Source organism: Trichechus manatus, unplaced genomic scaffold, assembly GCF_000243295.1.
Source record: "Trichechus manatus latirostris isolate Lorelei unplaced genomic scaffold, TriManLat1.0 scaffold00248, whole genome shotgun sequence".
Lineage (NCBI taxonomy): Eukaryota > Metazoa > Chordata > Mammalia > Sirenia > Trichechidae > Trichechus > Trichechus manatus.
Window position 1 is genome coordinate 1,922,109 of NW_004444184.1, and position 17,329 is coordinate 1,939,437.

Sequence of the window (17,329 nt, forward strand, 5' to 3'; positions counted from 1 at the left end):
AAGAATAGAGACGGGTGACATGTTATGGGGTTGTTAACCAATGTCATAAAACAATATGTGTACTACTGTACTGTTTCATGAGAAGCTATTTGTTCTGTAAGCCTTCACCTGAAGTACAATAAAAAAAAAAAGAGGAAAAAATAAATAAATTGCCAAAAAAAAACCTCATATTTTTAAAAGACATTTTTAAAAGATCAAAACAGCAAAACATTTAAAACAATAGCTCTTCTACCACAGAGTTGAGATCTGTAGATCTAATATGGTCCTACCAGATTCACTCTTCAGATGAGTTTTGTTTGTTCTACACAGAGTCGGGACAAAGGTTTTAGTTTTTTAATTTGTTGCCAACACTCACAAATTTTAAGAATTACATACAATTTTAAATTACCACAATCTTTTGAGAAACAGAATGCTCTGACACTATTGGTTTATACTCCCCACAGCAAACACTGTCTTGAGACATTGCACGTGCTCTCTAGTACACTGTTCCCTCTGGTCTTACCAAACAACAGTTGCCATTTATCATCACACTCATGCTATTGTGTTTCTTATAACAGAGTTAACGGTAGGATATCTAGTATCTATTTATCAAACCACAGTGGGAAAATGCAAGAAGGACCAGGAAGGCAATGTGTTTTAAGAAAAAAAAGGTGACAGGATTTTTTTTTTTTGGTAGATGTGAAGAATATTCCTAGTATAAAATGCACAAGCTAAGGAGGTCTATGCTGTAATAATACTACCATTATGAAACATACCTGCCTGTTTCCTTCACTCAAAGAACTGCTGGTCCTGTAGGCATTACAGTTTGTCACTCCTGCTTCTCAATAAATTAATAAATGGATGCCATGACAACCATGTTTCTCTACTTTCCCAATTTGATTTAGTCTCTGAGACCATGGAACATAGTTTAAATACAACAATCTAATTTCTATTTAAGAACTCATTGGTGACTCAGTTTAGATACTCTTGTTCTTCATAGTCTACATTTGAATTCATTTGGCCTAAACATTATATGGTATTTTCAATAGCTTCACATGCATGTGAAAGCTGGTCAATTAATAAGGAAGACCAAAGAATTGGTGCCTTTGAATTATGGTGTTGGCAAAGAATATTGAATATACCATGGACTGTCAGAAGAATGAACTGTCTGTCTTGGAAGAAGTACAGTCAGAATGTTCCTCAGAAGCAAGGATGGTAAGATTCTGTCTTGATTACTTTGGACATGTTATCAGGAGGGACCTGTCCCTGGAGAAGGACATCATGCTTGGTAAAATAGAGGGTCAGCAAAAGAGAGGAAGACTTTCAACGAGATGGATTGACATAGTGTCTGCAACAATGGGCTCAAACACAGCAATGATTGTGAGGATGGCACAGGACCAGGCAGTGTTTCCTTTTGTTGTACATATGGTCACTATGAGTCATAACCTACTCAATGGCACCTAACAACAAAAACAATGACCAATATTACATATCCCTTAATTGCATCAAGACTATGTGGAGACGAACACTACTGCATCAGAATAAATCAGCACTCTCTTGTGTGTTAGATGTCAGGTATATAGATCATTTTCTACAATTGGCAAATGCACAATGACAGACAGTATCTGTCATAAAATCCATCCTCCCTTCTCTAACCTGGGAAGATTTTAACATTAAAAAGCTTGAAGATATTCTATAGGGACCTTATATTTTCTTCAATGGTTTAGAAATCTCTCCATTGGTCTTTTGGGATTCGATAATAACAGTGTCTCTCTGGTGTTTGATATCTTCCAGGTTAGCATTTCAATCACTTTGGAGGAAGCTGAAAGTTCAGTAGTGTTATATCTACCACATTTCCATTGATTTCTGGACAATTTGTATTCTAGAAGCCATTTATAGCTTACTTAAAGTAGATCCCCAGACAGAGCTTTTCCTTTTAGTTTCAGAGAAATAATATTCTAGTACTCTGCAGACTGCTTGAATACACCACAGTTGTGAACAAATTCAGATAATTTCTCTCCCATGCCAAACCTCTCTAAGCTGTGGGGATACTTTTCAAATAGGCTACAAGTAGAAATTATTAAGGGATACACAGCCAGCTGTCTTCTATCTTCACTTAGGATAGTGGTGAATAAAATATCATATTGCCCCTAAGTTAAATAGTGGTGTTTGCTAAAACACTGAAATGAATATAAGAAGGCTGTGGAGTTTTTGCTTATAGAAATGTTTTATAGGGTAAAAGTAACCAATATTCTACCACTGGGATACAGGACAGAATCTTGATTTTAGGCTATTTTGTTATGAAAAAAAAAAATGCTTGCTGAAGGGCACAGAAATTAGCTGTAAATGTTCAACGGTCATTCCTCTATGAAAGTAAGGCAAATTTCAAAGGCATTCTTCCAAAGCTAATAAACTATCTCGTATTTTGAGTTGAGCTATACAGTCATTTCTCTCCTGCATATTAATTTTTTTGGTGTTTAGTAAATTTTTCAGATGCCAGGAGCTTCTTTATTTACACCATTTTCTGGGAACAGAGCAGACTGGAGCATAAGCAGCTGCTGGTGTCTGACTTTCAAACTTATTATATGAGTGCCTGGAACCCAAGAGATTTGCAATAAAGTGAATATTGAACGAGCACATGAGCACATCATTGTAGAGATAAACATGTCTTCACATTCATCAAAAAACCTTTCCTTTCTCCAGAGACTAAATATTAGAAAAAGTCTAGGCAGCTCAGACCAGAGGGCTAACACTTATTTTCAAGAGTACTTGGTAAAACTCATAAATTCCCAGCTCAATCAATGTGTGTCTCTGGCTGAAATACTTCCAACATTTCTCTACTGATAGTATACAGGAAGGGGATTTACAGATTTTAACTTCATGATAGCTACTTAAGAAATAACTGTACAGGGGTAGAGGCCCTCAGCTATGAAAGGCATGATTACTTCTTGAGCTCTGCTAGGACATCTGCTCAGAAGGACAGAGCAAGGTGGGACATGGCCATGTATGGGACTATGACAGGGAGCTCCACAGGGTTATAAAATATGACCTTTTGAATATGGGTTTTGAGAAAAACAGATTTAGGTACTACCCCTACTCCACTGTCTCCTGAAGAACTGGCTTCTGTTGTGCCCAAATAAAGTAAGCATGCCATTTGTATTTCCTGTCTGAGAGAAAGAGAGAGACACAGAGAGAGGATTCGTCTGGTTCTTGCATGAATTTTGGAGGCCACATGGACCTCTGGACAGCCGTATGTGTGGCAATTTTGGTGGCGTTGTGTACAAGCATGTGAGTAGAAATGAAATCTTGTCATAAAGCAAAGCAGAATCCTCCACAGGCTCAACACCATGAACATTACTGGGTAAAGAAATTTTGGGTAAGTTTGGGTGAATTCCTGAGGACTCTGTTAAATGCCTCCATGTCTTCCTAGAAAAAGAGAAAGTCCTTTCATCTGAATTTTTACTAATGAAAGTCAGAAATGTTCTAATAATGTAGATAGCAAAAGGGAGTTGAAGATATATATAATGATAGTACTTTATGAGGAAATCAATTAATGAGGAACTAGAAGAATGAAGTGCCAAATTTTCTTTGTCAAATAAATAGGGAAGCAGTAAATTTAGTGGAAGAGTGAGGTGCTAAGCCAGACTCAGATTTGAATCTGTTGAAAAATCATTTTCCTTCTCATTAGCTTCAGTTCCTTCATCTGTAAAACAGGATAATAATTACTCTTTGCCAACTTCGTTATTAAGGAAGAAGTAAGGAAATGCATATTACATGAAAGGACAGTAGAAAGTAGACAAAGAAAGTTAAAAAGAAAAAATAAACTGATGTCAATCCTTGTCTTTCCCCTTCACTTACCTGGACTTTATGGCATTCAATTTAGAGAAAAATATGATAGAAACTAGTTATGTGGACATTTATTTTGCTTTAATATAATTTCTGTGATCTCCTTATGTCAATGAGTATACTAAAAAAAAAAAAAAAAGCCAAACTCGTTGCCATTAAATCAATTCTGACTCACGGTGACCCCACGTGTTACAGAGTAGAACTGAATCCCATAGGGTTTTCTTGGCTGTAATCTTTATGGAAGCAGACTGCCAGGGCTTTCTTCCATGGCATCGCTGGGTGGGTTTGACTGCCAACCGTTTGGTCAGCAGGCAAGTGAAAACCGTCTTCACCACCCAGGGTCCTCTCGATGAATACAGAAATAGGCTATCTACTGGGGAGTGAAAGCAAGAAAATTAAGAACAGAAAATAATGTGCAAACAATAATTATTGTAATTATAAAAATCTTTATTTCACTCCTACTTTAATTAAATCTTTATAAGCACCATGTCATATACTGGCAACTAGAAAGAGGACACTGGAATGCTTTAGTCATAACAAACTGCAAGCTGATGATGTGAAGTTACAGCTACACGGAGCATGTGAACAAGACCACATTTAGAAAGGTTCACTTGGGAATCCCACGACAATGCACAAAACAGGAATCTGGCATTGATTTATTCATGCTTCTGATGGTGAGAATTCAAAGCTTGTGCATGTAAACATCAAAAGAAACATTTTATCACCTTGACAGTTTACAGTTTGCTAAAACTTGACCCTGAAAGCATAAATGTTGCCATCTTGTTTTCTTGACCAGTGCTTGACCACAGGCTGAAAAGATAAATGATTCCTTTAAAATTTAAACGATGCTTAAAGGCTATGTTCAACATTGTGCAATTCAGTCATCAGCAAGGCCTTTGAATGTGTGCATTTCTTATATGTGATCACCAAACCATTATTTACCTAATGAAACTGAAAAAACTAAACATTTTCAGCCAATGTTTTAATTTGGTCCTCTATTAATAGACCCAATTGCCAAGGTGTTTACATAAATTTAATTCACAAGCATGTACACAAGAGAATCACTATAAAGAACATTGCTTCCTGGTTTATGCATTAAAAAGTTTGCCCTCTACTTACACTAAAACATACAAAAAATAATCTACAAAAATCGTTTACAATTGATTTTAGCTAAAGAAAAAGCTTTCTTGGGGGGAAAGAAAAGATTGTGTGGTGGTAGTATCTTAACCATCAAAAAGGAATGTGAGTAACCAATAAATATAATGTGCTTTCTCCGTATAGACATATTTACACTTGAGTCTTTGGCTTATGTTATTTTCTAAAAAGAACTTTAAATGATCCAGCCATCATTGCACATTAAAAGAAAATAAGCCAGTTATATATATTTATACATTTATATAGAGATCTGTTACACCTGAAACATATAAAAAAAATGAAATTTACTATGAATTTGCACAGCTTCTCTTTTCCTTTAAGATTTAACAGCCTTTGTCTGAAAAAGGGAGAAAAATGCCACATAGGAAGTATTAATTCATGCAACATATGGTGGTTGCTCTACTGAAACCAGGAGAGAAAAGGCTGCGTATTCACTGTACGAACACTGATAAGTTCTCATTTGATGAAGTTTTTTGAATCTGGTTCTTATTATATATAACTTATGTGGCACAAAATGTTGATGCTGTAATACAATAATAGAAACTAATTCAGTCCTTTTTATTAAGATACACAACTTCATAAAAATACTTTTACTTCTTGAATGTAAAAGTCCCCCACCCCCCACATTAAAATTTTTCTGTACCAGTGTAATAGGTACAACTGCTGGCTCAGCAGATGAACAGGCTTCTGTTTGGATGCACTTTTAAATGTCTCACCCAACTATGATGATTCCAGGTACTCCAAAGCTACATCATAGCAGAAACGGTATTGCTCCTGAAAGATGTTAACAAAAGAGGATTCAGAAAAGTTAAAAAAAAAAAAAGGTTAATGGAAATTAATAGCTATCAAATAAATACTCGACAATTTAGAGTATTCAAGAATTACATTATTTTCTATATACAAGTTTAATAACAGGGTTACATAGTTTACATTTGAGTCTAAATGATCCCAGTTTAAGGAAAAGAAACTTGAAGTACAAAGATATGCTATTTTTGACTAATTTTTTCTATCAAAATTTCTTTGACATCTCCAGAATTCTTATTTGATTACAATACCTGATTATTATGGAAAATTTTCCCAGCATAGAAAAAATACAAGGAATCAGAAAAGAAGTATTTCTATATATACTTCTACTATCAGAAGCAATTGTTGTTAAAATCCTGCCTTATTTTGCTTTAGTACTTTTTTATACAAGGTTGAAATATGGCAATAATTATTTTAGAATAAATATAATTGTATAGGTTTATTTCATAATATAATTTTATGTTTTGCTTAACATTTTGAGTCCTCTTGCATGTTGTTAAACATCTCTTTTAACATATTGTTTTATACTACACAAAAATCTAATGTATGGATTATTTAACTGTCAGGTTGTCTTTTTTTCTTTTTTCTCTATTATAAATAATGCTACAATGAACATGTGTAAATATCCTCCACATTTCAGATTACTTCCTTAGGATTAAAAAAAAATCCATTTTTATCTGTCATTTCTCAATTTCAAATTCATAATTTTTTACAATTTTTGATTCATCAGAGCATTTAAGTAAATTTTTCAAGGGTGGCTAAGGGTTGTTAAATTTTCTGAGCCTTTTTATACCTGAACATTTATTTCTGCTGCCTTTATAAATTTAAGACAACTTGATTGTCAATAAAATTTGTGTGTTCTAACCACTTTCTCTATAAGTCCATCCATGTATCGCTCCATTATAAAGAATTTAGAAAATTCAGAGACTGTATTCCAAATTATGACTTACAATATGTAACTCATTAAAAACTCTAACTCAGTCAAAGTGAGTAAAATGAATGTTGAATTGGAGAACAATTTAAAAGGCAGGTTATTTTAAAGAGAGCTTCCAGGTGTCTCCAGCAATAAACTAGAGTAATAAAACTTTCCAAGAGGTCTTTATTAGTCCTACTCTAATTATCAAGTAGGTGTGATTTAAATTAGCCTACCACTGTGGCAAGTGCATCTGAAGAACCAAAAATTGTTTGAAATAGTTAACTCTACATTTTCTTAGCAAACTTGTCAGCTCAAGTCAACAGCACACTGAACTAATCATTAACCCTAACTAAACACAAATTAGAGGGTGGTGTGTTTAGTCAGAATTCATGGGACATGAATGTAAAGGAAAATAGTAGCTATGTGGAAGGTCCTAGAATGGCAGAGTTTAACTTTTTTTTTTTAAGTAAAGGTGGGGAGCTGGGGTTAGATTTGGAGGTCAAGAGTTGAATTCTGAGGATAGGAGTGGCCCTCCTCATGGTTTTAAGAAGGCTTGATCTGAGAGATGGAGGCAAAGTTTACATAAGAAATCTTAAAACAACAAAGAGCTTAAACACATAACCACTATCCATTCAATCTGTAAGAAAGACCTGCAAGTTCTTCCTTTAAAATCCCTCAAATCCACCCTCCTTTTTTCATCTCCACTGCCAGCGCCTCAGTTGAAACCAACATCATCTTGTCCAGGTAATTGCAATAAATTACAGAAGAACGGCATGGCATACAGAGGATCTGAGTGGACTTGGAGAAGGAGTAGAGTCTGCTGTCACTTATAAAAGTGAAACAGTATAAACCTAACTCTTCAAATTTTGCCTCAGGAAGCATTGCACCTCTTGTGTGAGCAATCCATGAGCAGGAAGTGGTGAAAATGCTTTAAACGTTCATTGAATTTCTCGTTTTAGTTATCTGATCATCTTGATAAATGTAGGGCAAGCAACAATGATGTCTTGGTTTTTCTGGTTCACTTTTCTGTGAGTATGTAACTACACAGCTGCTCCAGACCAGATCCCACCACATGTTTTTAACCCACAGAAATCTCTCTTTAGAAGTAAAACGTGTTAGAGAAGTTTAACTTTCTTACTCTACATACAGCATCCTCACAAAGGACCCCTGCGTACTCACACCTATTATCTCTGTATACACACACGAGCTGTGTTCTGATTTTACCAGTTCTGGCAAACTCAAGCATCATATGAATTTTGTGGTCTGGAGTACTGAGGGCTTTAGAAAGCAATATGCAAATAAGGGGGTTCCCTGCCATATCCAACAAATCATAAAGAATGTTCAAAGTATCAATTAGCACATGTCACTAGCAGAGTGAGTGAGATATTGCATCCCATGTACTGGAGGTATTGTGGTGATAGAAAGAAAGAAAAAAAAAGAGGTCATGGTTGATAATAAAATTTGTACATACGCTACGTAACATTAATGAAACAGAAAATCATTTTCAATATGAATAAGCACATCCTTTTTTCCTCCCTTTACTACAGAGGCAGCTATCTGATAGGACAATTTCCCAGTGACCAGGCAGGCGAACCTAATCTAACAAGCAGGTTGAATAAGCTCTGTGCTTACACCAGGTGAGGATCAAGACCACTCTTCTCCACAGCAGCCTTCATTGTTGTTAGTTACCATCAAGTCAATTTCCACTCGCAGTGACCTAGTGTGACAGAGAATAACTGCCCCAAGGGTTTCCTGGGTTGTAATCTTTACAGGAGAAAATAGCCAGGTATTTTGTCCCGTAAGAGCAGCTAAGTGGATTCAAACTACCGAACCTTTTGGTTAGCAGTTGAGCTGCTTAACCATTGCGCTACCAGGGCTCCTCAGAGCTGGCTAACATAGAGCTGAGACTGATTCCCTAGGGCAGGAGGCTGCCTCCATTTATTTCCTCTGTGTCAGTACTAACCTAAGAGTAAACGTTTCCTTGATGGTGGGCTATAACAGGCCACAGTAGTAAGGTGAAGCATTAGTCCTATTCCGGAAAGACGGGGTCTTTTACAGTAGCACCCTAACATTAGGAGCTGTACAAACATGGGTGTGGTCCCTACAAACTCCTGGCTTTGACTCACGAAAAAGATCATCCAAAAGGTATGCCTCCAGATGTGCCACACGCATAGTTTTCCCCAATTATGACGGTTTTAAAATTTATAGTTATAGGTACAGTCCATCCTCGTTATTCCTCATTCCCAATTCCTTATTCAGCAATTCATATTCACCGAAAATACCCATGGCACTTTCACAGTCATTTAAAGACGCGCACATGCGCAGAGCAGCAAAAATATTCCAGCTGAGGTTGAACAAGGTGGGTTCGGTATTTGCTAACTTAGTATCTGCAAGGACTTTATTGAACATAGCAACCGTATAGGACAGAGCAGAACTGCCCCATAGGGTTTCCAAGGAGTGGCTAGTAGATCTGAACTGTTGATCTGTTGGTTAGCAGCCATAGCTCTTAACTACTGCGCCACCAGGGCTCCAATTTACTGAACATAGCTACCGCAAATAATGAAAATCAACTGCACTTAATTCTGGTTTCCCATCTATTGTAGTAATGACTTGATCCAGTCCACCTCACTCCACTCCCCCCACCACCTTTCCACATAAAGGACTAAATACTCATAGAAATTATTAAATATTTTAATTATTGACTATACATTTTCCTTTTTCAACCACTAGTTTTTATTGACAGTAGATGAAAACTGCTTTATAGCCTCTGTAGTTTGCCAGATTTCAAAACAGGTACAAACTGAAAATTGCCAGTGAGGCAAGTTTACCAATTTATAATTTAATCACAAAATGAAGAATTATGGATAATGACTAAAATTTCAGTTATCTTTCAAAAATATTGGGTGTCTAAAGTACTGATCCAGCCTGTGAGTGTATCCCTCAGTTCAATGCTTTATCAGTTATTTTAATATGCTCTAAAAAATAAAAATATACAATAAAGGCTAGACAGCAGGATCTATTCTTATTTTAGAACCATTTACCAAAGGTTATTGCAGCAAATATTTATTGGTTGTAACAGAAAAAAAATCTATAAATTTCCCAAATTAAATGAAAATAGTTGTCTTTATCATTAGCAGTTGTATGTAATGTGTGATTAAAAATGTTTATGGGTAGAACGAGATACTCAACAATCCACCAGTTAGGTGAGAAAGTCCCCAGAATGACTCATTTACACACTGATTTCCCCACATAAGTATGAAGTCAAGTCAACAAGGAGGTATATGACTAACTAATCTCTAAGATCCCTTCTAAGTCTAAGGTTCGTGACTTACCGGCGCTTCCACCATGTTTGGCTTACTGTTCCTTAGTGTCTTTACTGCATGGAAAACATCAACAACATTTTGCCGTTTCACCATTTCAACAACAATGCCTATAGCACAGAACATGCCACTTCGCCCGCCACCATTTCTGAAAGCAAAGAAAGGAAAGGCATTTTAGATGGCAGCTTTTGGTGACTATAGGCCACATCATCCTATATGTTTGGGGAAAAAACAAACAAACAAACATTATCGCTTTTGTTTTGTTTTTCTTTTCCACTTGCCTCCTAATTTTGCTTCATGTATGCATGTGTATGTGTACAGGGCAGAGGGGAAGGAAGCTTGAGCCAACCTCATCCCGGTAGTTTACACATAGGAGTGTGCTATAGGCACACATTGCTACAACCTGGATACCTTGAGATTTCAATACATTTGTAAACTGTAAATCATAAAAGTTGTGCAGAATAGTGTTCAAAATAGTTTAAATCATACAACAACTATATAATAATCTATAGTTTTAAAAAAATTCAAAAATTAAAATTAGTAGTTAATTATAGAATCATAGGATAAGAAGAGTGTTTTAAAATAACAACTATGGAGGTCTACGAGGCGTGAGTCAGATACCGTATTATAAAAAATGAGAACTCTACTAAGGAAATGAGCACCAAGGGCCCCTAAACAGTGGCCAGGCCAAGTTGACATACTCACAGGCAGTGAATGATCGTTCGGCCTTCGCCTTCCTCGCATTCCTCCTGCCATTTTTCCACCTGGAGTATCAGTTTCAAGAAAGACCGTTTAGAACCAGGCACTTCTCGATGAGAAGCCCATCCTAAATACTGAAACTGCTGCACCATCAGATAACCTTCCTGTGGCTGTAGAGGGAAAAAAATTTACATAAATAAGTCGGGACTACAATTTTTACCAAAAAAAAAAAAATTGTGCACCTCAATTTAGACCACAATATAAGGGACATTTACACTGGATTAAGTCTAGTTGAGGTAAGTGTTAAATATATACATGCCAGTACAGAAATATGCTAAGTTTCAGAAGCAAGAAACACGAGCTACCCTTTGTATCTGCCACTCTCTCACATCTCATATTCAATAATCGATTCGCATGAATGTACTTCCTAAATAACTTTCAAATCCATCTCTATTCATCTCCAATGCCATCATTGGACTCTAAGTTGGAATCATCTTTCACATGTGTTAGGATATTACCTACTATTTGATCTCCTTGAATAAGCTTTCATGTCCTTCTAATCCATTCTTACTGCAGACATCATGATTATTTTGAAGTGTAAATATGATCTTGTCATTTGCCTGCTTTTACGGCTTCTAAACTATCTTAGCGTGAAATCAAAATCCCTACCATGATTTAAAAATTCTTATGTGATCTGGCTCCACCTCTTTCCTGAACTTTCCCTTCACTATAACATGTTATTCACATTCTAGACACATTGGCCTTTAAAAAAAATTGCATTGTTTAAATGGTAAAATATATATATACATAATACAACATTGGCTATCTTAACCATTTTTAAGTGTACAATTCAGTAACATTAATTACATTCACCATGTTGTGTGTCTTAGTCATCCAGTGCTGCTACAACAGAAATACCACAAGTGGATGGTTTCAATGAAGAGAATTTTATTTCCTCACAGTCAAAGTAGGCTAAAAGTCCAAATTCAGGGCATAAGCTCCAGGGGAAGGCTTTTTCTGTCAGCCTTCTTCTCTTCAGTGTTCCCCCAGACTAGGAGCTTCTCTGCGCAGGGACCCCAACACTGCTTTCTTGATGGTATGAGGTCCTCCTGTCTCTCTGCTCACTTCTGTCTTTTATATCTCAAGACATTGCCTCAGGATACAATCCAATCTTGTAGACTGAGTCCTGCCTTACTAACACAACTGCCATGCATCCTCCCTCATTAACATCATGGAGGTATGATTTACAACATATAGGAAAATCACACAGTACCAGGAATCATGGCCTAGCCAAATTGATACACACATTTTTGGGGGGTCATAATTCAAACCATGACACTGTAACCATCACTACTATCTAGTTCCAAAAGGTTTTCATCACCCTAAACAGAAACTCGGGACCCCATAAGCAATAACTCCCCAGTCCTCCTGCCTCCAGTCCCTATAACTACTAATAAACTTTTGTCTCAATGCGCTTGGCTCTTCTAGATATTTCATATAGGTGAGATCACACAGTATTTGTCCTTTTGTGGCTAATTTCACTTAGCATAACGTTTGCAAGTTTCATCCATGTTGTAGCATGTATCAAAACTACACTACTCTTTCTGGCTAAATAACATTCAATTGTATGTATACATTACATTTTGTTTAGCCATTCATCTGTTCACAGACATGAGTTGCTTCCACCTTTTGGCTATTAAAAATAATGCTGTAAGGAACATTGTTGTACAAGTATCTGAGTCTCTGTTTTCAAGTCTTTTGGGTATATACATAGGAGTGGAATTCTGGGTCATATGATAATTCTGTGTTTAACTTCTTGAGGAACCACGTAATGCTTTCCACAGTGGCTGCACCATTTTACATTTCCACCAGCAATGGATGAGGGTTCCAATTTCTCCTCATCCTCACCAACACTTATTATTTCCTATTTTTCTGATAATAGCCCTCCTAGTGGGTGTGAAATGGTATTTCATTGAGGTTTTGATTTGCATTTCATTAATGACTAATGTTGTTTAGCATCATTCATATGCTTATTGATCATTTGTATGTCTTCTTTGGAGAAATGTCTATTCAACTACTTTGCTCATTTTTAATTGGGTTATCTTTATGTTGTTGAGTTGTGGGTGTTCTTTATATATTCTGAATATTAAACCCTTATTGGATATATGGTTCCCCAAAATTTTCTCCCAATCTGTAGGCTGTCTCTTCATTTGCTTTATAAAATCTTTGATATGCAGTTTTTAATTTCTTTTAATTTTGAGGAAGACCAACTGATATATTTTTTCTTTTTTTGCTTATACTTTTAATGTCATATCTAAAATTCACTGTCAAAAAGAAGGTTCTGAGTGACACCCTTATGTTTTCTTCTAAGAGTTTTAGGTTTTAGTTCTTATATTTAGATCACTGCCCCATTTTGAGTTGATTTTCATATGTAGTGTGAGGTTATGGGTCCGTCTTGGCATGGACCCATCCTGACATGTTAAGTCTTTCAATTCATGAACATGGGGTGTCTTTCCAATTATTTAGGTCTCCTTTAATTTCTTTCAGCAATGTTTTATAGTTTTCAGTGTACAACTCTTTCATCTCCCTGGTTAAATTTAGTCTTAGGTATTTTATTCTTTTAGATGCTATTGTAAATGGAATTATTTTGTTAATTTCCTTTTCAGATTGTTCATTGCTGGCATATAAAAACAACTGTTTATGTGTGTGTGTGTTGATCTTGTACCCTGCAACTCTGCTGAATTCATTTATTAGTTCTACTAGCTTTCTGGTGAATTCATTGGGATTTTCTACATACAGGATCATGCCATTTGTAAATAGAAACTAGTTTTAGTTCTACCTTTATGATTTGGATTTTTTAAAATTTCTTTTTCTTTTCTAAGTGCTCTGGCTAAAACTTCCAGGACAATGCTGAATAGCAGTGTGAAAGCAGGCATCATTGTCTTGTTCCTGATCTTAGAGGGAAAGCTCTCAGTCTTTCCCCATTGAGTATGATGTTTGCTTTAAGTTTTTCATAACGTCCTTATCATGTTGAGGAATTTTCCTTCTATTCTTAGTTTGCTCAATGTTTTTACTATGAAAGGGTGCTGGATTTTGTCAAACGCCGTTACTCCATCAACTGAGATGATCATATGGTTCTTTTCCTTAGTTTTATTAATATGATATATTACATTCATTAATTTTCTAATGTTGAACCACCCTTGCATTCCTGGGATAAATTCCACTTAGTCATGGTGCTGTATAATCCTTGTAATGTGCTCTTAGATTTAGTTTGCTAGTATTTTATTAAGGATTTTTGCATTATATTCATAAGGAATGTTGGTCTACAGCTTTCTTTTCTTATGGTGTCTTTATCTGGATTTGGTATTAGAGCAGTGTTGGCCTCATACAATGAGTTAGAAAGTGTTCCCTCATCTTCTATTTTTTGAAAGACTTTGAAAAGAATTGGTATTAATTTGTTAAATATTTAGTAGCATACCCCAATGAAGCCACCTGGTCCTAGACTTCTCTTTGTAGAGAGATTTTTGATTATTGATTCAATTGCTTTGCTTGTTATAGGTCTGTTGAGATTTTCCATTTTTTCTTTAGTTAATTTAGATATTTTGTTTCTTGTAATTTGTCCATTTCATCTAGGTTATCTAGTTTGTTGTCTTACAACTGTTCATAGTATTCTCGTATAATCCTCTTTTTGTTTCTGTAGGGTTGGTAGTAATGTCCCCATTTTCATTTCTGATTTTAGTTATTTGTATCTCCTCTCTTTTTGACTTGCCATTCTAGCAAAAGGTTTCTTTATTTTTTGATTTTTTCAAAAAACCAACCTCTAGCTTTACTGATTCTCTCTCTTATTCTCTATTACATTTATCTCTGCTCTAATCTTTATTGTTTCTTTCATTTTGGTAGTTTTGGGCTCCATTTGCTCTTCTTTCTCTAACTTCTCAAAGTGTAAAGTTAGGTTATGGACTGAGATCTTTCTTCTTTTTTAATGTAGGAGTTTTCAACTATAAATTTCCCACTGAACATTGCCTTCACTGCTTTCCATAAGTATGATGCACTTTCATTAGCTTAAGTATTTTCTAATTTCCTTAGTGATTTCTTCTTTAATCTCTTGGTTATTTAATAGTGTGTTGTTTAATCTCATATATTTGTGAAATTTCCAGTTTTCTTTCTATTATTGATTTCTAGTTTCATTCCATTGTGGTTAGAGAAGATGCTTTGTGCAATTTCAGTCTTTGTAAATTTACTGAGACTCGTTTTGTGACCTAATATATGGTCTATTCTGGAGAATGATTCATGTGTAGTGGAGAATAATGTATATTCTATTGTTGTGGGATGGAATGTTCTATATATGTCTGTTAGGTGTAGCTGGTTTATAGTGTTGTTCAAGATCTCTATTCCCTTACTGTTGTTTTGTCTAAATGTTCTAACACACTGGCCTTTTTTTAATCTATGGATCATGTTATGTTCATTTCCACCTCAGGGACTTTGTCCGTGTTGTTCCCTTTTCCTCGAACACTTTCTTCTTCCTTGTTCTTCTCATTCTCAATTAGGGTGACCAACTTATCTCAGTTTTCCCAGAATTTTTCGGTTTTAGCACTGACATATGTGTATACCAGGAAACCTCTCTGTCCTGAGCAAACCAGAATAGTTAGCTACTATACACTCAGATAACTCTTATCAATTCTTCAGATTTTAGCGTAAACATCGCTGGCTCAAAGAAGTCTTTTTCGATCACCTGGCTATGTCTGAAAACCCAGTTAAAAATCTGTATTCTGTATTTTTCTTGGTAAAATTTATCATATTTGTAAATAAATGATCATACAATCAGCTGTTTAATGTTTGTCTTCTCTGAGAAAATAAAACTACCTTAAGGAAAAAGAAGATTCTCTTTTTTCTTACTCTTTATCACTAGAACCTAGCACAATATTTTCCAAAGAGTAGTATTGTTGAAATAATGACTCAAACGAAAATGTAAGGGAGAGTACTGTATATGAGTAAGTCATATAAGAGATCATAACTGATGTTTCGTATGACAAGGCCTCATGCATCTTTTGGCAAGACTCAGGAGCTACCGAGTACAATACTCAGATTGTCATTGGTGTGTACTACATATATGATGAATGAATTATATTAAATCAGTGAGACTGGGAACTTAAAAAAAAAGTAATGCACTAACAGGGGCTAGTACACCAAATATAAAGAAAGTGAAATAAATAAATAAATAAATAAATAAATAGAATGTCAACAAAATAAACGTAATACAGATTTCAGTTCCTAGATTTTTTTTTTTTCTTCATATAAACAGCTTAATAAACAGACAGGTCTTACTTTCTTAGTTTAGCAGCTATTGTTTCTCATCTAAAATATTACTAGAACCATAATGTAACAGATGTGCAAACATAATGAGCTTCCATTTAAATTGACATCTAAGATATGCATGAATATTATGACATGATTGAAGCTATTCCTTTTTTCTCTGCTGAAATGAGCAATAGAATTGGATATGATTTTATCCTCTGCTTATAGTTATATACTTATAGACTTATAAACCAGACACATATAGAGTCATCTTGGTGAAAAACACTGAAACACGACAATCCTAATCATGTACCTAAAGAATACGCAAACATAGAGCTGGTGCTGTAAAAAATACAGTAATCTTTCTTTTTAAAAAGAGCACAATTTCATGGAAGTTACTAATGTTTTCTTTTCAAATTCTCCTTGCTATTTGATTACATAATCTAAACAGTTATTAGTACATTTTTTTTTTTAGAGAGAGACTTCAAACTTAATTTGCCATTTAATAAAAAGCACATGAAAAATCAGGGAAAGAACTCCTGAAAGATATAGTTGCTACTTTGCTCCAGGAAAAAGGCACAATAGTAGCAGCACTGCTTCCACCTTCAGAGCTAGGCAGAGCCAGATGTTGGGACATTTGTTGTTGTTGTTAGGTGCCGTAGAGTTGGTTCTGACTCATACTGACCCCACGTACAACTGAACAAAACACTGCCCAGTCTTGTGTCATCCTCACAATTGTTGTTATACTTGGGCCCATTGTTCCAGCCACTGTGTCAATCCATCTTATTGAGGGTCTTCCTCTTTTTCACTGACTGTCTACTGATCCCTCCTGATAACATGTCCAAAGTATTTGAGATGAATTCTTGCCATCCTTGCTTCTAAGGAGCATTCAGCTGTACTTCTTCCAAAATAGATTTGTTCATTCTTTTGGCAGTCCGTGGTATATTCAATATTCTTAGGACATTTAGAAGTATGAAATTGTAGGTAGGAGAATTGATGACAGCTGTGATTTACCTTTACCTGCATGCCTGGGTCATTTTCTTATATGGAATAATGACATGGAGCCCTTCTACAAAGGTCCTTCTGTTCCAACACATCCCTTCCTCCTGATGTACAGTTTCTCCATTGTTGATGTTATTATTATATTATTTTTCAATCATAAGCCTTTCTGGACTGGATGTCAATACTCATAAAACATTCAGTCATTCTTGAGATGTCTACATATGCTCAGGGGTCAGGCATAGACAAACTAAATTGAGTCAGTGAATCTGAATCTAGATTTCCAGAAGGAATAAGTTAGTCTAGTAACTCACGA

At 35.5% G+C, this 17,329-nt stretch overlaps 1 protein-coding gene across 1 annotated transcript in view; it reads right to left on the reverse strand.

The window, feature by feature from the left end:
* Positions 1 to 5,603: 5,603 nt before the first annotated feature.
* PTPRK (protein tyrosine phosphatase receptor type K) overlaps positions 5,604 to 17,329 on the reverse strand; it is a 542,545-nt gene continuing 530,819 nt past the window's right edge. Inside the window, exons 28-30 of the mRNA XM_023724464.1 lie at positions 10,726 to 10,889; positions 10,033 to 10,168; positions 5,604 to 5,754 (exon numbers count right to left, since the gene is read on the reverse strand). Of these exons, the coding sequence (XP_023580232.1) occupies positions 5,701 to 5,754; positions 10,033 to 10,168; positions 10,726 to 10,889 (354 nt within the window). The 3' untranslated portion in view covers positions 5,604 to 5,700. The remainder of the gene's footprint in view (positions 5,755 to 10,032; positions 10,169 to 10,725; positions 10,890 to 17,329) is intronic.